General features: G+C 44.6%; 2 protein-coding genes across 5 annotated transcripts in view; one reads left to right on the top strand and one right to left on the bottom strand.

Moving 5' to 3' along the window:
• Positions 1 to 21,625, top strand: part of TTLL10 (tubulin tyrosine ligase like 10) — a 307,814-nt gene that overhangs the window by 258,906 nt on the left and 27,283 nt on the right. The gene's annotated exons all lie outside the window — the stretch shown is intronic.
• On the bottom strand, positions 222 to 21,381 carry TNFRSF4 (TNF receptor superfamily member 4). Of its 3 annotated transcripts, none has more exons than XR_003852788.1 (7): positions 20,681 to 21,381; positions 15,605 to 15,727; positions 7,077 to 7,211; positions 1,338 to 1,407; positions 1,094 to 1,163; positions 750 to 872; positions 222 to 655 (listed from the first exon to the last, which is right to left on the bottom strand). XR_003852788.1 is itself a non-coding variant. In XM_029578091.1 (7 exons), the coding sequence occupies exons 1-7, from the start codon at positions 20,826 to 20,828 to the stop codon at positions 585 to 587; spliced, it is 879 nt and encodes a 292-aa protein (XP_029433951.1). In that variant the 5' UTR covers positions 20,829 to 21,381; the 3' UTR covers positions 230 to 584. The 3 variants fall into 3 exon arrangements, 2 of the variants coding, with proteins under 2 accessions (XP_029433951.1, XP_029433952.1); XM_029578091.1 differs by having other exon boundaries at positions 230 to 655; positions 955 to 1,163; XM_029578092.1 differs by lacking the exon at positions 20,681 to 21,381 and adding an exon at positions 17,187 to 19,376 and having other exon boundaries at positions 231 to 655; positions 955 to 1,163.

Genomic DNA, 21,625 nt, shown 5'->3' with positions numbered 1-21,625 from the left:
TCTGTTTTCATGGAAAGACTTGCTAATTATCTAGAATAGTGAGATTTGAACTGTAACTCTTACAAAGCTTTGCTCTTGGCACCAGGATACAGCTCTAGCACACTAAAATCACTACTATCATAATTATGTCTTTCTGGTCAAGAATGTGATTGCACCTCCACAGAAAACCACTTGAGAGTTCATTAAAACCATTACCTCTTCAGCCACACTCCACCCTCCCCACTAAGAAGACATTCAGTTCATCAAAGTGTCAAGATCCACCATACTTACTCCTCTACTCTACTGCCAGCAGCACAGGTCATGATTTTTAGTATAAATATCACACACACACACACATTTATCTGTTTTATTGGCTTAATCACAGCTTAAGGTACAAATCTACACAGCAAATCTCATCTTCAGCACATATTCAACCACTTCGTCTGGAAAAGCAAGGCATTTCACAAATGAAATATTTTACTCTGTATGTATAACATAGAAAAGGGTTTTTTACTGACATGTTTATAAACCCTGGAAGACTAATTGTATCCCACATCGATGCATCAGCTGCATCTTCCTTCAGTGGACGCCTCTCAGCTCGGAGCTTAGACCTTGGTGAGGCTGCACGCAGAAGTCGTATGCTCCTCCTGCACAGGCCTACGGAAGCTCTTTCTTCCTGGGGAAGCAGAAGACATCTTATGTTACAGAAAGCTTTCTAGACCTGTGGTGTAGGGATAACAGATGCAACTCCTGGCACAACAGTGGGTTACCTTGTAGTCCCAATAAAATGCTCCCTTTCGTCGTCTGCTTGCAGCTTTGGAGGAGCATAAGCAAGATAGCGAGCCCTGAGATTCCCAGCAGGATCAGCCCTATAATGAACAGAGAGAAGGACCCTGAAAGAAAAGATTAAACCAAGAATGAGAGCGAGTTATAACATGTGACGGCAGGGGGACACAGACCCCATGCCTCACTCACCTGAGTAATTGGGAACTGCTGACGTTAGACTTTGAATTGTTGAGTGTGAAATGCTTTGCACACCAGGCATTGCACTTCTAGCACTGCTAGGCCCTAGGGTTGTGGGTCTAGATGTGGAAGCAGTTAGGGTGGTGCTGACCTTCAGGTTGCACACAGTGTTCGTGGTTCTGCTTCCAGGAGTCTCTGTCTCTCCCCCAAGAGCCGTGCAGCTACAGAAGAGAGGAGTGCAGGAATATTAACCACTGCGGCTAAGTTTAGCATCAAACAGGCCCAGTGCCAACCCCCGTTAGCCCTTAAAATCAAAGTTTTCTTTTGCATAATTCCCAGAGCGAGCTGCTCAGGGATGCTTAAAGGATGTGCACATGCTCTCTGAACCGACATACTTAGTCCAAGGCTGGCATCTGCTGTTCTCTTTGCTGGAAAAAGTGCCTTCAGGACACGGGCTACATGATTCTGCAAACAGAAAGAAATAAATTACTAACACTTCATATCCCCCACAGATAAAGCCCTAGCACCCTGCAACTCTGAAAAGATGCTGCCTGCTTGGGAGTTCCCCTGACCTCTTATCGATAATTTATTGCACAACAAAGCCCCCTGCCTGGCTCTTGAAATAAGCTGCTCCATTTTGGGTGATCTACAGCCTCGCAGGCCAATGTAACACGGGCGCTCATGATTGGGCACCGGCTGTGCTGATGCGCGCCCATCCATCTCTCCTGGCTGCGCGATGCAGTATGCTAATGAGCGGCTGTGTTAAAAAGGAGGTGCTAGGAGAAATTGTGTGTCCCTGTGCACACCTAGCGCCTCCTCGGCATCGAGCTCCCAGAAGTAGCAATGCACGGGTTAGGAAAACAGAGTCCTGACGGTGCTCAGGTTATGTCTGGTTTGTTTTTTTTCAATTTTGTTTCCATATTGCTGCTTTCTGTGGTTCCTCTGACTTAATATCACCTTGGAGGAACTACAGAAAAGCAATATTTCCTGTTCGTACCGCAGATCGGTCCAGACAAGTGGGTTTTGCATCCCTACCAGCAGATGGAGGCAGAGACCAAAACTTTGAGGCACTGCTACATAACCTGCAGTCCCTCAGTTTTTCTCTGTCTCCAGCAGATGGAAGAGGTGCAGACCTGCAGTCCCTCAGTTTTTCTCTGTCTCCAGCAGATGGTGGAGGTGCAGACCTGCAGTTAAGAAGAAAGAAAGAAGGGACAGAAGAAGAGAAGTTAGACGTCACTCCCTGAGGTATTAGGTTCCTTCCTGGGTCATCCCTCAGGCTGAGCTAGGTGAGCTGGGAGTTGGTGATCCCTGATCGGCTTTAGCTCACAGCAGCTCCAGGGGTCCTGGTTCTCTCTTATCCCCTGAAGGCTCCTTCCCAGAGGTGTTGCCAGCAGCAGGGAAGTTTTCCTTTTTTTTTTCTTGAATTTCTTCCGTTGCTGTGGCTGCTGGGCTGTTTCTGGTTTGATGATTGAGACAGGCCCGGGCTGGGGAAGGGAGCAGTGTAGTTCCTCTGTTCGCAGCTTTGGGCAGCTCGGGAAGTCAAAGGCTGCGTTGGGCCGTGTTCCCCTCCTCTCTCGTGTGCCGCGATCACGCAGCTTCTGTTCCTCTGCAGCAGGCCTGGTCGCAGGGAGACAAGATGGCACTGACGGTGATTTCCCAGCACAGGAAAGCTTTGGGTACTCGATGAGCCAGAGGCCGCGTTGGGCCGTATTCCCTTCCTCTCTCGTGTGCCGCAATCACGCAGCTTCTGTTCCTCTGGAGAAGGCCTGGTCGCAGGGAGACAAGATGGCACTGACGATGGTTTCCCAGCACGGGAAAGCTTCGAGCTGCTCGGGGAGTCGAAGGCTGCATTGGGCCGTGTTGCCCTCCTCTCCCATGCTCCGCGATCACGCGGCTTCTGTTCCTCTGCAGCAGGCCTGGTCGCAGGGAGACAAGATGGCACTGACGATGGTTTCCCAGCACGGGAAAGCTTCGAGCTGCTCGGGGAGTCGAAGGCTGCATTGGGCCGTGTTGCCCTCCTCTCCCATGCTCCGCGATCACGCGGCTTCTGTTCCTCTGCAGCAGGCCTGGTCGCAGGGAGACAAGATGGCACTGACGATGGTTTCCCAGCACGGGAAAGCTTCGAGCTGCTCGGGGAGTCGAAGGCTGCATTGGGCCGTGTTGCCCTCCTCTCCCATGCTCCGCGATCACGCGGCTTCTGTTCCTCTGGAGAAGGCCTGGTCACAGGGAGACAAGATGGCACTGACGATGGTTTCCCAGCACAGGAAAGCTTTGGGCTACTCGTTGAGCCAGAGGCCGCGTTGGGCCGTGTTCCCCTCCTCTCCCATGCACCGCGATCACGCAGCTTCTGTTCCTCTCAGCAGGCCTGGTCACAGGGAGACAAGATGGCTCAGTGATTTCCCAGCACAGGAAAGCTTTGGGCTACTCGTTGAGCCAGAGGCCGCGTTGGGCCGTGTTGCCCTCCTCTCCCATGCTCCGCGATCACGCGGCTTCTGTTCCTCTGGAGAAGGCCTGGTCACAGGGAGACAAGATGGCACTGACGGTGGTTTCCCAGCACAGGAAAGCTTTGGGCTACTCGTTGAGCCAGAGGCCGCGTTGGGCCGTGTTCCCCTCCTCTCCCATGCACCGCGATCACGCAGCTTCTGTTCCTCTCAGCAGGCCTGGTCACAGGGAGACAAGATGGCTCAGTGATTTCCCAGCACAGGAAAGCTTTGGGCTACTCGTTGAGCCAGAGGCCGCGTTGGGCCGTGTTCCCTTCCTCTCTCGTGTGCCGCGATCACGCGGCTTCTGTTCCTCTGGAGAAGGCCTGGTCGCAGGGAGACAAGATGGCACTGACGGTGGTTTCCCAGCACAGGAAAGCTTTGGGCTACTCGTTGAGCCAGAGGCCGCGTTGGGCCGTGTTCCCTTCCTCTCTCGTGTGCCGCGATCACGCGGCTTCTGTTCCTCTGCAGCAGGCCTGGTCGCATGGAGACAAGATGGCACTGACGGTGGTTTCCCAGCACGGGAAAGCTTCGAGCTGCTCGGGGAGTCGAAGGCTGCGTTGGGCCGTGTTGCCCTCCTCTCTCGTGTGCCGCGATCACGCAGCTTCTGTTCCTCTGCAGCAGGCCTGGTCGCAGGGAGACAAGATGGCACTGACGGTGGTTTCCCAGCACAGGAAAGCTTTGGGCTACTCGTTGAGCCAGAGGCCGCGTTGGGCCGTGTTCCCCTCCTCTCCCATGCACCGCGATCACGCAGCTTCTGTTCCTCTCAGCAGGCCTGGTCACAGGGAGACAAGATGGCTCAGTGATTTCCCAGCACAGGAAAGCTTTGGGCTACTCGTTGAGCCAGAGGCCGCGTTGGGCCGTGTTCCCTTCCTCTCTCGTGTGCCGCGATCACGCGGCTTCTGTTCCTCTGGAGAAGGCCTGGTCGCAGGGAGACAAGATGGCACTGACGGTGGTTTCCCAGCACGGGAAAGCTTCGAGCTGCTCGGGGAGTCGAAGGCTGCATTGGGCCGTGTTCCCCTCCTCTCCCATGCACCGCGATCACGCGGCTTCTGTTCCTCTGGAGAAGGCCTGGTCGCAGGGAGACAAGATGGCACTGACGATGGTTTCCCAGCACGGGAAAGCTTCGAGCTGCTCGGGGAGTCGAAGGCTGCATTGGGCCGTGTTGCCCTCCTCTCTCGTGTGCCGCGATCACGCAGCTTCTGTTCCTCTGCAGCAGGCCTGGTCACAGGGAGACAAGATGGCACTGACGGTGGTTTCCCAGCACGGGAAAGCTTTGGGCTACTCGATGAGCCAGAGGCCGCGTTGGGCCGTGTTCCCTTCCTCTCTCGTGTGCCGCGATCACGCAGCTTCTGTTCCTCTGGAGAAGGCCTGGTCGCATGGAGACAAGATGGCACTGACGGTGGTTTCCCAGCTCAGGAAAGCTTGTCAGGCTGGCGGCCTGGCTCGGGGACAGCTGAATGCAGCCGGCGCTATGTCACAATTCATTTCTGGAGGAGAGGGACCCTCCGGGGGGGGGGATAGACTGGAAGGAGAGCCACAGGTTCCCAAGGCCCTGTCAGGATCAATACTGGGAGCCTATGCAGCCTCTGTCAGGCAGGAGGAGGACTACAGCTCAGAAGGTGAGGGACTCCCCTCCCCCATTGTGTCCAGTGATCCTGTCTTGTTGGGGGGGGGGGAGGAGATGCAAGCTCTGGGCTGGACAGGGAAGGGGATGATGTGGAGTTTTCCTCAGAGTTTCTTCTTTATGCATAAGGCCTTTTTAAGCAGGAAAAGCACTGGCTATAAAAGGGCATTTCTGTCAGCCGGCTCGTCCTGTTGCAAAGAGGCCGAGGGGCTCCTTGGCCAGGGGGTCAGGGGAACTCCTTCGCTGGCTGGGCTAGGACCATCCTGAAGGGCCTTGGTGGCTCAGATGATTTGGGCCTGGATGACCTGGAAGGAGGTCTTGGGTTTGGTCCTGAGGTGGATCAGGATGACCCAGCAGATCTCACGGTTGATGTCGATCAGGACAGGGATAAGGACGTGACTGATCCGGAAGAGGTCCAGATAGTGGAGGGAGATGACCTGTAGGTGGTCCGTCTGTTCCGTAAGTTGAGGCCCTATATTTCCCTTGTTGGGTGTCTTTGCGCATGGTACCCTTGTTTCTATCTAAGGTGGTATCTTCATTGGACTTGAATCAGACTGTGAAGCTCCTGCCTTCCCGAATCGGTCTACAGAGTCACTGGAGGCAAAGGTCACAAACAGTTTACAGCGGTTGGATCATTTGTTTGTATTGTTTGGAGGTGCCAAAAATGGATGCATTGGCTGAAGGAAGCTATTGGTTCGGCCTACCTTTGTAAGGGGAGAAGAATTCCAGAGGAGTTGCGTGTGAAAATCTAACTGATACTTGGCCCATTACACTGCCTGCACTCTAGTAGTGTCACCAGAGGAGATTTGTAGAGCGGTGACGTGGGATTCTCTTCACACTTTATCTTGCTGTTACCGTTTAGATGTTCAGGCTCCAGGATAGGGGGTCTTTCGTGGGCCCACCCAATTTCGGAAGGACTTAAAAACCTGGTTATTCCGGCAAGCATATGCAGATGAGTAAAGGGAACATAGGAGTCTTTAGGCAGTGACCATTTTTTAGCGGTTTCTTAACTTTTTAACTTTTACTGTTTAATCCTTTTAATCTGTAGTACTTTTATTGTTAACTTTTGTTAATTTTATATTTTTAAATTTTAGCTTTTTGGAGATGTTTATAATATGATAATATGTATTTTTCCTTTTCCTAGTTATTCTTCCTGTTTTTATTGCGTTAAATTTGTGAACCGTTGAGATGGACTTGTCCACACTAATTTTTGTTCCCAAGGTACCACAGCTCCTTAATGTTCTCAAGACCTTTAGGGCAGTCTGTATTCTGGCATGCTTACTGGGAAGAACAGTCAGATGTATATATACAGAACCTAAAGAAGTTTGCTAGGTTGTGGTTAGCCCCTTGGGTTGTTTTGTGGTTTTTCTGTTTGGGGGGGCTCCAACCTTTGGGTTTGGCGTTTGCCCTCATTTAGGGGGTTGAGTTGTTGAGGAGTTGTTACTCTATAGTTGACTTGGGTACAGGTCAATACTGGGGGACTGTAGGTGGCACTCTTGGTTATGTAGAGGTGCCTCAAAGTTTTTAGTTCTCTGTCTCCATCTGTTGGTAGGAATGCAAAATCCACTCATCTGGACCGCGCTGTGTTACTTTAGGAATGAAAATTAGTTGGTAAGAACCAATTTTCCTTTTCTGCTTTTCTATTATATTTTAGGGCTTCTCAAGACTTAATGCCAGGTCGGGGGCCGGTATTTTTGAGGCTTAGTGTGCGTGTCAGGTGCACAGTGATTTTTTTTGTACATTGGGGGAACTAGCTAATAGCCTCATCAACATGGCAGTTACATGTGATGAGCGCTATTAGCTACGCCCTGGTTTGGATGTGCATCCAACCACGGGTTAACCTGTGCGCTAGCCTGAGCACAAAGTAATGCATTGGCCCGTAAATGTGAGCTACTGAGGAAGTCCTTTTCCAGGTTAACTGTTCCAGCCCCAGCCATTTCCTCAGTGGCACAAGAGCGCGATGTCAGCTTTATTGGACATCGCTGCTGTGGGTTGTTCTACAGCATAGCCTCCTGCTTGCTACTTACTTTTGTTGAGCAGCTGGTGGCCTTTTGGACACCTGCATGCCGTTCTGTCCTTGTTGTAAGGTTCGGTGCCGTTCGCACATTGGCAAATGGCGTTGGACGTCTTTTCACATCTCTTCACCTCCATGCTCCCGCTGTCTGAAGGGCAGAAAATCACTCAGAAACATAGCATAAAAGAGGCCATGGTGCAAAAGACCAAGGTTCATTGAGCCCAGTTTGGGTCCCCAGTACCAAAATCAGTTTAGTGTTCCCTAATGCAGGGCTGAACCATCCCCCCAAGCTAGAGTTACATTGTACGTATACACAGTGGCTTGCAAAAGTAAAATGGCAGCAGCTTTGTGTGGATTACAAATGACACTTCAGATGTTCTAGACGGTATGTTTATTGCAAACCAGCATGCTCTTAAGGTAAAGTTTCAAAGTCACAACTCATTATTTCTCTGCATTTTTTGTAAAATAAAATTAAAAACTGAAAAATGCTGCTTGCGTAAGTATTCAACCCCATGCTGTGGAAGCTCCAAGTTTACAGATAAAAGATATTGCCTTAGCAATTGGCTTATAATTGGCCTCTACCTGTGAATCATTAAAAAAGGTCAGCTTTTCTGGATAAAAGACCCCCTAATTCCAGTACCATCGGTCAGACTGAATCTGAAGACAAAACAGTATTCTAAGGAAATTAACGATAAAGCTATAGGCATGCACAAGATAGGAAAAGGCTACAAAATAATATCCAAGTGCTTGGATATCCCAGTGAGCACTGTTGGATCAATTGTGAGGAAATGGAAGCTGCATCGTACCACCCAGACATTGCCTAGACAAGGTCATCCCTCAAAACTCAGTGGCAGAGCAAGGAGGAGACATGTGAGGGAAGCCATAGAAAGGCCAACAATCACTTTGAAGGAGCTACAGAGTTCAGTGGCTGAGATTGGAGTGGAGGTGCATCAGTCAGCCATATCAAGAGCTCTGCATATAACTGGCCTGCATGGGAGGGTGGCTAGAAAGAAGCCGTTACTGAAGAGAAACCACATCAAAGCACGTCTGGAGTTTGCCAGAAAGCATCAGAGTGACCCAGCTCAAATGTGGGATAAGGTTTTGTGTTGGCCAAAATTCAAAATGCTATGTGTGGTGCAAACCTAATAATGCCCATTCCTCAGCAAACACCATCCCAACAGTAAAGTATGGGGGTGGCAGCATCATGATGTGGGGATGTTTTTCCTCACCTTACAGCAGGACACTGATCCCGAGCACAAGGCCAAAGCAACGTAGGAGTGGTTGAATAACAAAAAGGTGAATGTTCTACAATGTCCAAGTCAAAGTCCAGATCTCAATCCAATCGAGAATCTGTGGCACTATTTGAAGATTGCAGTCCATAAGCATCATCCACCCAACCTGGAGCAAATCTGCTAGGAAGAATGGGCAAAAGTCAGTCCCAAACAGTATGCAAAGCTGGTAGAAATGTACTCCAACAGACTTAAAGCTGTTATTGCAGCAAAAGGTGGTTCTACCAAGTACTAGTCTGAAGGGGTTGAATACTTACGCAAGCAGCATTTTTCAGTTTTTTTTTAATTTTACAAAAAATGCAGGAAATAATGAATTGTGACTTTGAAAATGTACTTTAAGAGCATACTGGTTGGGAGAGCGTGAGGAGGTTTTCCCTGCTGGGCTATCCTTCTAATATTCGGGAACCTACCTGCTGCTGCCGGCTGACGACACTGCAAGTCCCAGGTGTAGCTGGGGGTGTGCCCCCCTTCTAATTGGTTTGGAAGCACTTCTGTATCGCATTTTTTGGGTTTCTACACCTGACATAGGCAAGAAGTGAAAAGGTACTTTGAGGTTTATCCCTCCTGCGTCTCACTCTACCCCTCGACTTACCCACACAGCCCTAGAAACTTTTAATTCTACAGGTTCAGTTTAGGGACCACGTGAGCTTGGAGCCTGTGGTTCTTTCGGCTCCGCTCCTACAGAGCTATCACTCTCTCTTAGTCCCTCCGGCCCAGTCCCTCCCCAGGTGCCTAATCCAGTCTCCTTTGGCTCCTGGGGAAGGAATGGTGGATCCTATTAGGTTCCTGGTTACCTCACAAAATGGATAAACCTGCTGAAATAACGTTGGATTCTCTTTGGACAGCAGTCATCAATTTGGAGTTGGCTCTTTCCTTGCAAATGGATAATGGTTTGGGATCCTGTGGGAATTTATCAGGACAAATTAAGGAGCTTTCACAGAAAATTACAGAATTGGAGAGTCAAATTATAAATGTTGTAACTGATTGTAATAATCTACGTGATACTACCGTGTCCCTGATTAGAGATAATCAATCTTTGCATAGGAAGATTGACAATGTGGGTAATTATTCTAAGAGGTTTAATTTGAGATTCCTTAATTTCCCTCGTTGTTCTCTGATTTTTCCACTGGAGATGATCACAAAGTTTTGTACTGATTTTTGAAAATCTCTAAAGAGGCTCCTCCTGAGATTGTGGAAGCTTCTTATCTTCCAGATGTTAAATCTATTGCCCAAGTTGAGGTTAAGGATGAAGAACTTGATGCTAGAGAAAAATTGTTGGCTTCTTCCAAAAATTCCGTAAGATTTAACTCTGATGTTAAAGACAGGGCTACTCTTCTTGTACTTTTTGCTCGTGAATGTGATAAGCAGTGGACTTTAAAACTTTCTTTTCGTTGTAAAGGATCCTCTTTTCTTGGTTCCAGGATAAATATTCCCAGATGTAGTTAAGGAGACACAAGCGCGTGGAAACATTTTTCTTATTAATAAAACCCCAGCAGCTTGGCTCTTGCGAGATTCCTTTTTACTTAGATTTCTGTGCAAATGTCCAGTTACATTTCAAGGTGTTCATTATCTTTTCTTTGATCCCATTCATTTGGAGAATGTTCTACAAAATAAAACCACTGCTCTATGATGTGGTTGCTATCCAAGTGAACATGGGCTGTGCCATGTATGAGAAGGATAACCAGTTATTGTTCTTTCAGTCTATTTTCTTCTTGTATTTCCCCATTATGGGGTTTGTGTAATATAGAAAAATTTGCTTGTGAATTTTTCTTTTTGCATTTTTTTCTGATTGTTTTTTAAATCAAGGTGTATTTGAAATCATGTTAAAACCTTAAATAATACATTTAAAAAAAGAGTATACTAGTTTGCAATAAACATACTGTCTGGCACAATCTGTGTATCATTTGTAATCCATACAAATCTGACTTTTTAGGGGTCGAATAATTTTGCAAGCCACTGTACATACACGTGCAGGGTATCCCAGATTCCTAATCTGATGTCAAACTCTTCTGCCCACCAATCCACTCTTGAACCAGTTGCCAAGCCGCACAGCTAACCAGTGACTCACAGCCCTCACTTTCAGTAACCTGAAGAGAAATAACAGATACCTTGCACCCAGACACAGAGAGATCCACAGTTAAACACCAAAAGACACGCCACACTTAGAAAGTAACGGATACCTCGTACCCAGACGCAGAGAGACCCACATCCACAAGTCATGAGATCAGATATATTAAAGAGCAGTTATTCAGGAGGCTAACTGTGTAGATATCAGAGGAAAACAGGACAGTAGCCACTTGGCCACACATAACTGCTTGCTGATAAGAACACACAGTTGCACCTCAAGAACGCATGGGAATAGCCCAGAGAAGAAACTAGAGCAAAGATCAGAAGAATTAAAATTAAAAAGAGCAACAAGAAACAAGCTGCTTGAAATCAGAGAAAGAATAGCTTTGGACATTAACAGTGGTTAATGAGGTGCCTGGTGAACTGTTGCTGATTTTTCCAGCGCACTGTGTTCCCAGATTTCCAAAGATATATCAGACTCACATTGGGAACTGTGAAGGGAAGTATTTTTATGTATATTCCTTAATGCAAACTCCAATCTTGTATGCTTTTATTGTTATGAGACTTATAAGTAAGACTTCTATGCTTATAATTTTCCTACCCACTACACCGATAAATCTGTTTATCTAAATATTTTGTGATTTTATTCTTTGTAACAGTTTCCACGATTTTTCCCGGCACTGAAGTCAGGTTCAACAGACTCCCTCGCAGGCTTTCTGCTTCGGATATATTTTAAAAAGTTTTTATTAAGAGTTTTTGCCTCTACGGCCAACTTATTTTCAAATTTTCTCTTAGCCTGGCTTACCAATGTCTTACATTTAACTTGCCAATGCTTATGCTTTATCCTGATGGATTCTTCTTCCAATTTTTGAATGAAGAGCTTTTGCCTAAAATAGCCTCTTTCACCTCACTTTTTAGCCATGCTGGCAATTGTTTTGCCTTCCTTCCACTTTACTTAATGCATGGAATACATCTGGACTGCACTTCTATGATGGTATTTTTAACAATGTCCATGTCTATTGCATACTCTTAAACCTTTGTAGCTGCACCTTTCAGGGCTTTTTTTGTTGTTTGTTTTTAACTATTTTTCTCATTTTATCAAAGTTTCCCCTTTGAAAGTTTATTGCTAGATCCATGGATTTATTTTCTGTGCCCCTTCCAGTCATTAATTCAAATTTGACCATATTATGATCACTATTGCCAAGTGACCCCACCACCGTTACCTCTCTCACCAAGTCCTGTGCTCCACTGAGAATTAGATCTAAAATTGCTCCCTCTCTCGTCGGTTCCTGAACCAATTGCTCCATAAAACTGTCATTTATTCCATCCAGGAACTTTATCTCTCTAGCATGCCCTGATATTTCACTTACCCAGTAACTATTGGGGTAACTGAAATCTCTCATTATTACTGCACTACCAGTCAGGTTAGCTTCCCTGATTTCTCTTAGCATTTCACTGTCCGTCTCACCATCTTGTCCTTTCTTGCACCATCGTCTCATCCATGCATTGAGACTCCAGAGCTTTGGTTTTTGCCTGCTCTCTGACTAGCTATTTAATACTGACTTACTTTCATCACAGATGGAGTATTTTGTGCACTGTCATAGCTGTATTTTTCACTATAGTTTATTTAAAAGCAAAAGTTTATTTAAAAGCAAAAGCATACGCTTAACATAATAAATTATTCACATAATTTATTATGTTAAGCGTATGCTTTTGCTCTCTACTCTCCCACTCTGTAAACCCCTGTTCATTGTAACTTTATCTTCCTAGTTAATTGGTTACCCCTTGTTTCAATGTAAACCAGTACGATAAGACACTAGTCTTGAGTATCGGTATATTAAAAGAATTTAAATAAATAAATAAATAAAATAAAAATTTAAATATAGTCTTCCCCAACACACAAGGGATTTCTACCCATAAAGATTCGATTGTGCATTTAGTCTCATGCAAGATCTTATCCTGTTGGACTCTATGCGATCCCGGACATAAAGCGCCACCCCACCTCCCGGGTGCTCCTCTCTGTCATTGTGATATAATTTGTACCCCGGTATCGCACTATCCCATTGGTTATCCTCTTTCCACCATGTCTCTGAGATGCCAATTAAGTCTATGTCATCATTCACTGCTATACATTCTAATTCTCCCATCTTACTTCTTAGACTTCTGGCATTAGCATATAAACATCTCAGAGTTTGGTTTTTGTTTGTATTTTCATTCTGCTTTTTAATTGATAGGGATAAGTTAGAATATTTTAGCTCAGGTGAGTTTTTAGTTACAGGCACTTGGACTGCTTTTCTAATTATTTTTCATTTATTTATTTAAAAACTTTTCTATACCGTCGTTTAGTAGTGCACCATCACAACGGTTTACATTTAGGCACAAAATAGGTTTGATAGTTTTCTAAGTTATCCAAGCAGTGCCAATATTTTACGGTTACATTGTTCAATAATATACTCTAATTGAAAAGTGGGTTGGAGATGCTATTTACGATTGCCGTGCTAATCGTATATGTGCATACTGTTTTTAAATTAATTTAATTATGAGTAAAATAACAAAAATAAAATAAAAAGACAAATAACTCTGCTTTTATAGGTGACTTTCAGCTGAATGTATTTGTTGTTTCTTCAGCGACCTCACTGTGGAATGCTTTTTTGAAGAGCCAAGTTTTTAAGCTTTTTTTTGAAGAGTTTTAAATCTTTCATTAGTCTTAGCTCAAGTGGTAATGTGTTCCATAATAATGGTCCTGCCAATGATAGTGCTCTCTCTCTAACCTGGGTCAACTTTGCTGTTTTTACTGAGGGTATGGTTAGTAGTGCTTTATTGGCAGACCTGAGATTCCTTTGAGGGACATGTAATCGAAGTGCGGTGTTTAGCCAGTCGGCATTTTCGTCATTTATTAGTTTATGAATTGTGCATAGTGTTTTGAATTGCACTCTTTGTTCTATTGGGAGCCAGTGTAAGTCGGCCAGTGTTTGGGTGATATGATCTCTTCTGCCTTTCCCAGTAAGTATTCTGGCAGCCGAGTTCTGTAGTATTTGCAGTGGTCTGATTGTGGTATATGGCAATCCAAGAAAAAGTGTGTTACAGTAGTCCGTGCTAGCAAATATTAGTGCTTGTAGTACTGTACGAAAGTGTTCTTGAGTTAATAAGGGTTTTAGCCTTCTGAGGACCATTAGTTTGGCGTAGCCTTCTCTTGTTTTTACCGCTGTGTGTTGCTTAAGGCTGAGTTCTGTGTCTATAATCACCCCTAGGTTTCTAGCCTTATCAGTTAACTCCACTGATTTATTATTATTAAGTTTAATGGGGTTTTGAATTCTTACAATGTTTTTTCATTGAAGGTGTATGAATTCTGTTTTTTCTATGTTTATTACTAGTTCCATTTGGTTTAATAGTTGTTTTATTATGTCAAGGTACAACATTGCTAGATTCAGTGTTTTCTCAATTGATTCTTCCACTGGTAGAATTAGTTGAATGTCGTCAGCATATATTTATTTATTTAGCACTTTTATATACCGATTTTCCAGTAACAGTATTACTAATCAAGTCGGTTTACATTCTAAACAATAACCATGACAAGAGGATGTCTTACAATAAACAGGTAAAGTGAACTTGGATAAAAATAAAGGGGTTAACAACATAAAGTAACAGATATGGGGCCTAATGTAGGCTGGAGTTACGAACGGGTGTTGGGCATAAGGCTAAGTTTTTAATATTGCTCTCTGGGGGTTACCTATGAAAGGGATCATAGGTTGGATCATATATGAAGTGTATGACACCCAGCCCTGCCAGTAGGTGGCAGAGGGGGAGCATGTAAATGTTAAATAGAGTCGCTGAGAGTGATGATCCCTGGGGGACACCTGTTTTTAGGTCGATCTTGTCTGATATAGTGTTATTTATCTGTACCTGATAGGATCTATTTGTGAGATATGATGTGAACCATTCAATTGTTTTCATGTGTAATCCAATTTCTTCCAGTCTTTTTAATAGTATGTTATGGTTAACTGTGTCAAATGCTGCGGACAGATCTAATAGTATCAAGATGTAGTGTTTTCTGCTGTCAAATCCACGTAGAATGTTATCAGTTAGAGAGATTATTAATGTTTCGGTGCTATAGTGTTTTCTGAAGCTGTGTTGTGATGGGTAGAGTATGTTATTGTTGTCTAGATGCTCTGCTAGTTGCTTTTGTACTGCTTTTTTCTATTGAAGCCGTGTTGTGATGGGTAGAGTATGTTATTGTTGTCTAGATGTTCTGTTAGTTGCTTTTGTACTGCTTTTTCTATTAATTTCACTAGCATAGGTAAGTTTGAAACTGGTCTATAGTTACTTAAGACATTTGGGTCACTGTTTCTTTTTTTTCAGAATTGGTGTAATTATTGCGGTTTTCAGTGTGTCTGGCATTACTCCTTCATTGAGTGATAGATTAATTATTTTGGCTAGTGTGTAGGAGGTTATATCAGCTAGTTTTTTTATGTCTGTGGTGGGAATGGTGTCAATTTTGTGTGGTGCAGGGTTCAGCTTTTTTATCATGGATTCTACTTCGGTTTGTGATACCTCATCAAATGTAGAGAATTGTGTCCCATCTCTTTTCTGCATTTTGATTTCCTGTTTAGTTAGGGTCGGGATCTTAGCTCTAAGGTTAGTGATCTTGTCTGAGAAATAGTGTGCTAAGTCTTTGCATTTGTTTTCTTGTGGGGTTTGGGGTGTCTCTGCTTTGTCATTGGTCAGATTTTTGACTATGTTGAATAGTGTTCTTGGGTTATTTGAGAATTTTTCAATTTTTGAGCTAAAGAAGTGGTTTTTTTGTGTCGAGAATTACTTTTTTATAATAGGCTAGTTGTTTCCTAAATTTGGTTAAATTGTCCGCTGATTTGTTGGGATGTCCCAATTCTAATGCATCATTAGTATCCTTTGAAGATACCTCCCTCCGAACCATGCGCTGCTGAGCGACTGTCGGCTTTCCCCTTTGTTCTAGTTTAAAAGCTGCGCTATCTCCTTTTTAAAGGTTAGCGCCAGCAGTCTGGTTCCACCCTGGTTAAGGTGGAGCCCATCCCTTCGGAAGAGACTCCCCCTTCCCCAAAAGGTTCCCCAGTTCCTAACAAAACTGAATCCCTCTTCCTTGCACCATCGTCTCATCCACGCATTGAGACTCCAGAGCTTTGGTTTTTGCTATTTAATACTGCCTTACTTTCATCACAGATGAGGCATTTTGTGCAGCTGTCGTAGGTGTATTTTTCACTGAAGTAGCCACTTGGGCACTGTTTACATTCCGTTTCTTCTTTCCACTGACATCGCTTCACCATCTCCCAGCCTGCAAGACAAGAACAGGAAAACACACAGGTTATTTCTCGTGGTGCGCCTTTGAAATGCCACGACTGAGAAAGCAGAGTTGCTTACCTGTAACAGGTGTTCTCCGAGGACAGCAGCAGATCATGGAGCCCAGCATGGAAACTTTGATCTCAGAAGAGTCTAGAGCTTTTAGCTTGTGCAGCTGTAGCCATCTCCTTGCCTGCTAGGCAAAGCCCCTCAGTCCATGATACAGCAAATTCAGGGGGGAAAAAACCCAACTCCCAGGGGAAGTGGGAGAGTATGTTGAGGACCGACATCTTGCTGTCCTGGGAGAACACCTGTTACAGGTAAGCAACTCTGCTTTCTCCAAGGACAAGCAGGATGGTAGTTCTCACACATGGGTGAAGATCAAGCTAGAGGCTGTCGAAAATTAGAAACATGGGGAAACCCTTTAGTGTAGAAACTATTTAGTGGTGACACCGGGGCAAAGCCAAGCATCCTCTGAAGAGGATTCAACCTCTTTAGCACTGCTGTACCATCAAGCCTAACCTCTGCTTCTCCTTCCTTTCTTCTTACCTCTATCTCCCTCTCCCTTTTAACCTTTCCTCTATTCTTTCTCCATCCTTTGCCCACTTCTTCATTCTCACTTGTGTCTTTACATTGATTAATTGTTAACACACACTGGTCTCCTTTCCCTCGAGTTCCCAGACTTATTGCAAAAGGTTTTGTCCTCACTAAGGGGATAGTCACTGAAGACTTGTGAGTTTTCATAGCAAACTACCAGGGCCAGTGCAAGGGTATTAGGCAAACCTTACAGTCCTGCTGCAACCCCCATCCCCTATTAAAAATATGCATTTACAAAAACAGATTTTACATAAAAAGATCATTCTGAGTTAAAAATACAACAGCATGTACATTATATTTACTTGCACTCAATGTTGGCAACCACAAAACCCTGCAAAAAAAGATACTTGGAATGAATGTGGTATTTTAACTCATGTTGGGTGTAGGCTTGGCCTTCAGAAAGCCATGAATAAACAATACGAATTACAATATAGCAAAATAGCACTAATGGCCAGCATTCAAACAGTAACAACACTACCAATACAGCAGGCCCTAAAACACCAATACACCTCCTATTAGTAAAACAGAGCAAGCCAAGCTTTTATAAATCACTACACAGAAAGCACATGATACCCTCACCTCAATCACACATGCAGAACCTCACTAAATACAACATAAAGAGACTCAGAATGAAGGAGGCCATATAAAAATGGTTTTAAATAAAGTTCCAATAGAAACATGCAGACAAAAACTGAACTGGAAACCACAATAAAGCAGACTCTGTATGCAGTGTAACAATGGCGAAACAGAAACATCACCATTCTTCATAAAACATCAAACAATAAAATCAGGGGCAATTCTAAGATGGCGGCATGATCGGACGCACTTTCTGCTGCTCCTCCTCAATTTCCTCGTACCTGTTTTCCTTCTCGGACTATGCCGCATAAGAGGAAGGGTCGAGTGAGGGTTTTCCATTCCAGAACACGCTTCCTCCAGAAGTCCGGGCGTTGAGCCCCGTTGGCAGGACGGGGAGAGGGGTCCTGTCTCCGCCGGAGGAAGTTTCACTCAGCCCGCTGGATATCCAGCCGCTGCTGCCTACGCAGTCACTACCCGGGAGGGGGGAGTCGCCGGTGTATCTTCTGTGCAGTCTCTGCGGTGGGATTCTGCTTCGGAGGCGACTCTGCTCCAAAACTGCCATCAGACGTTGCTCTCGAAGGTGAGCGGATTATCTCTTGTGTTCCCCCTTCATTTGGTCACATTAGATTCACTCTGGGATTTGATTGTGAACTTCTGCCAGTCTTTTGGAGGCTGGACACGGTTGCTCAAGACCATCAGAGAATCTTACAGGAACACGCAGTTCTTTGGGGAAGGATGTTAAAGATTTACAAACAGTTAACCCTATGATTATTCGAAAGCATAATTTCCTTATCTAGAGGGTTGGAAGTTATAGAAAATCAACTTAGACATCTGAAGCTAAGATTTACCAACTTCCCTAAAGTTCTGGGAGAATTCCAGCTGATAAAGTGTTTTTCTTCCTTACAAACCGGATCACCCTCGAGCTATTGTGGACTTAGCCAATCTGTCTACATATTTGGAAAATTCTACTCTTGAAGTTTCTGAAAGGTCCACACTGCTTGTTATCTTTTCACATGTTCAGGAGTTAAGTTTGGGGAAGAAATCTTATTTTAAAAACTTTCATGCTAGTTTTTTGGGTGCTGAAGCCAGGATTCATCCTGACTTAGCTAAGGTCACACAAGGACGACATAAAGGTTTCCTTCGAATGCGTGGAGAAATTTGTGCTCTTGGTGCTTCATTTCTTCTACGTTATCCTTGTGAAATTAAGTGCAAATACTTTTGTTTTCTTAGTTCCTGAATAGTTAAGGGAGCTCCTTAGTGCTAGGGGGCTGAGTTCTGTCTCTTTATCCATGATAATTATTGTATAATACAGAATTCATTCCCTTCTTTCCTTTTGCTCCTCTTAAGTTTGATTCCCCTCTCCCAGTTGTTGGAAGATTTCGTACTGATTATATTTAAGATTGTGTATTTAAGTACCTAACTCTTTTGCTGCTAATTATTTGGACTGTTTTGGGTAGATGCAGCCTTTTCTACGCAACCCCCACATCCCTCAAGTTTCTCCCCCATTTCGGAAGAGAAAGGCTTGTGGCTACCCTGTGGGCTCCCTGCAAATTAGTTCTGTACTGTATGGAAAGAAAAAGAAAGGTGAGCCGTCCTCGGATGTGCTGGCAGTCCAAGATCATTTATAACTCCTGTCCCATGCCCCCTGATTTCAACTCTGGATGACAAATACAGGAGGCAGCCACAGTGCAAGGCAACTTAGGACGTGCATCAGCATCTTTTTCTCCCCTCAAATTACGCACAGAAAGTTTATTCATTCACTAACTGAGAGGTTTTACAGTGCTTGGTTTAATTGCTAAAGCTTTTTCCTTTTAATAAATGCCATTTTTCAGTGCTGCATCAGCTAACATCTGCAAATCGAAGCAGCAGGATTGGCTGAATCTGCTTAACATCTGCAAGAACACCACATGGGTCAGTCATTAAGGTGTTGCACAGGGAGGCCTTAACCCTTCTATTCTAAACCAAAATAAACAGGGAAAAGCCCAAACCATAAAAAAATAATAGGCATAACTAGAAAATTATGTAAGAACAATTATTACAAGCTAGCCCAAGCTCCTGCTCCGGTAGCTTCTCTACCTGTGCTGATGGGGCAAAGCCTCTCCCTCCTACACTGCAAGCTTCTTGGCCCATCTGGGGGTACTGGAAGCCCCTGTGTGTGACCTCTAGCCGAGGGCACTTCTTTTAATGAAGCTGAGCAACACTGGTGACCTTGCACAGTGATCTGGCACCTATAATTCAGCCCCCAGGCAGCTCCTCTCCCCCATCAGCTCTGCCAATGTGCATCTAGTGCTAGGGGGGACTTTGCAGCCCCTTGGAGACAGAGTAGTCTCTGCTGTGGGCAACCTCAGGAAGTCCACAGAGCCTTCCCTCCCATGAAGCTGGGCTCCAGGGAAAGCCTGGCAAGGGAGATAAGAGAACAAGAGCAGGAAAGAGAGAAAAAGGGGATAGACAGGGGCAGAAGGAAACATAAGAACATGCCCTACTGGGTCAGACCAAGGGTCCATCAAACCCAGCATCCTGTTTCCAACAGTGGCCAACCCAGGCCATAAGAACCTGGCAATTACCCAAAAACTAAGTCTATTCCATGTTACTGTTGCTAGTAATAGCAGTGGCTATTTTCTAAGTCAACTTAATTAATAGCAGTTAATGGACTTCTCCTCCAAGAACTTATCCAAACCTTTTTTGAACCCAGCTACACTGACTGCACTAACCACATCCTCTGGTAACAAATTCCAGAGCTTTATTGTGCGTTGAGTGAAAAAGAATTTTCTCCGATTAGTCTTAAATGTGCCCCATGCTAACTTCAGGGCATGTCCCCCTAGTCAAGCATGTTTCAACAAGAGAACGATCTTTTACCATAGCAGGAACCAACTTCTGGAACAAAATGCCCACAGACCTGCGCCTGGAGCCCTGTCATAAAAATTTTAAACAAAATTTAAAAACTTGGCTTTTCAGACAAGCCTATACATAATGACCACCCTCTCACTAAAACTGCTGTCCCCCCCTTCCCCTCTCCTTCACACAATTTAACTCTGAGATCATCTCACTCTGGTAATAATCAATTGAATACACAATGTTCTTCATTCATTTTCTTGCCCCACTCCAAATGCATCCCATTCCTTACTCCTCTTACTGCATTTGCTTGATTGTATCTAATTATAAATAGTTTCTACTAGGAGATTAGGCTGGATTCTGCTGCTATGTTCTTGTACCTCATGCGATATATGCTCGTTCTTTCTAAATTGATTGTAAATCTTGTTGCTAAATTATGTTTATTGTAAACCGAGGTGATGTTTGGAACGTGCCGCAGTATATAAAAACCTTTAAATAAATAAATAAATAGTCCTTCTATTATCCGAAAGTGAAAATAACCAAGTCACATCTACTCGTTCAAGACCTCTCATGATCTTAAAGACCTCTATCATATCCCCCCCTCAGCCCCGTTTCATCCACACCCCAAACTAGAAATAGTAACATCCGTCTCTCAGTTTTAGGTTTTATATTGTTTCAAGCCTTTCCTTGTCTAAGGGGGTCACCAAACCCCCCTGTCAGCCATCAGCATTCTTTATTTAAAATAATTTATCGACCGCACACTCCTCAGATCATGGCCGTTTACAAAAGCTTAAACCTACATAAATCACCAAAGCTTTACATAAAATCATGAGATATCCAAGTTGTTTTCACATGAAACCCCTCCACCACATGCATCCTGCCGACGAGATCCTGGGTTCTGATCCAGAGAAGCAGGTTTCAGACACTCACTGCAGGCACTTACCTGGGGTGCAGCGCCTGCAGCATCTCTGCGGCCCATCCTCGCTCCACGAGTATTCCTCAGGTGAACACCTCAGAGCCCCCTTGCAGGGGACGTGGGCGAGGGTCAGCAGGAGAGCAGCGAGGAAGGGCAGCAGCCTCCTGTGGGCCATCCTGCAGGACTGAGGGAGGCTGATGCAGGCAGTGGGAGGCAGGGTGCTTTTAGCTTGCACATGGGAAATCCCCACTCAACCTCCACCAGTTACTCACAGGACTGGCATTTCCTATGACAAAAGCAATTTTCGGGGTGGTTTTTTTTTCATTTTTTACATTTGAAAAATGAAAACAGAAAATTTCAAGCTTTCAGAATTTTATTTCATTTTAAAACTAATAATCCATGTTCTAATGCTAATGATTGTTCTCAGCAGATCTGGGAGTGGGAGGATGGCAGTACCAGGTACAGAACAGACTCTGGCTTCTCAGTAGATGGGGGGATAGGGCAGGGAAGCAGAACATAAGGCAGGAGCCAGGACCTGACAGACTGGGTCCAAGGTTCATTTTGAACTTTGTATTCCTACATTTCCACTTCATAAGAATGTAAGATATGCCAAACTGGGTCAGACCAAGGGTCCATCAAGCCCAGCATCCTGTTTCCAACAGTGGCCAATCCAAGTCACAAGTACCTGGCAAGTACCCAAACAGTAAATAAATCTCAAGCTACTATTGCTTAATAATTAATAGCAGTTTATGGATTTTTCCTCTAGGAACTTATCCAAACCTTTTTTAAGCCCAGTTACACAAACTGCTGGCAATGAATTCCAGAGCTTATCTGTGCTGAGTGAAAAAGAATTTTCTTTGATTTGTTTTAAATGCGCTGCTTGCTAACTTCAGGGAGTGCCCCCTGGCCCTTCTATTATCTGAGAGAGTAAATAACCAATTCACATTTACCCGTTTTAGACATCTCATGGAC

The sequence above is a fragment of the Rhinatrema bivittatum genome, chromosome 15 (assembly GCF_901001135.1).
Source record: "Rhinatrema bivittatum chromosome 15, aRhiBiv1.1, whole genome shotgun sequence".
In the NCBI taxonomy this organism is placed as follows: domain Eukaryota; kingdom Metazoa; phylum Chordata; class Amphibia; order Gymnophiona; family Rhinatrematidae; genus Rhinatrema; species Rhinatrema bivittatum.
Note: the sequence above shows the minus strand (reverse complement) of the source record. Positions and strands in the feature narration are given on the sequence as shown.

Coding starts and splice junctions, on each gene's coding strand:
- TNFRSF4 (XM_029578091.1), bottom strand. CDS start 20,828: ATGGCCCACAGGAGGCTGCTGCCCTTCCTCGCTGCTCTCCTGCTGACC. Junction 7,212..15,604: donor ATGCCTCATCTGTGATGAAA/GTAAGGCAGTAT, acceptor TCTGCCCTTCAG/ACAGCGGGAGCATGGAGGTG. Junction 873..954: donor AGCAGTTCCCAATTACTCAG/GTGAGTGAGGCA, acceptor CTTTTCTTTCAG/GGTCCTTCTCTCTGTTCATT.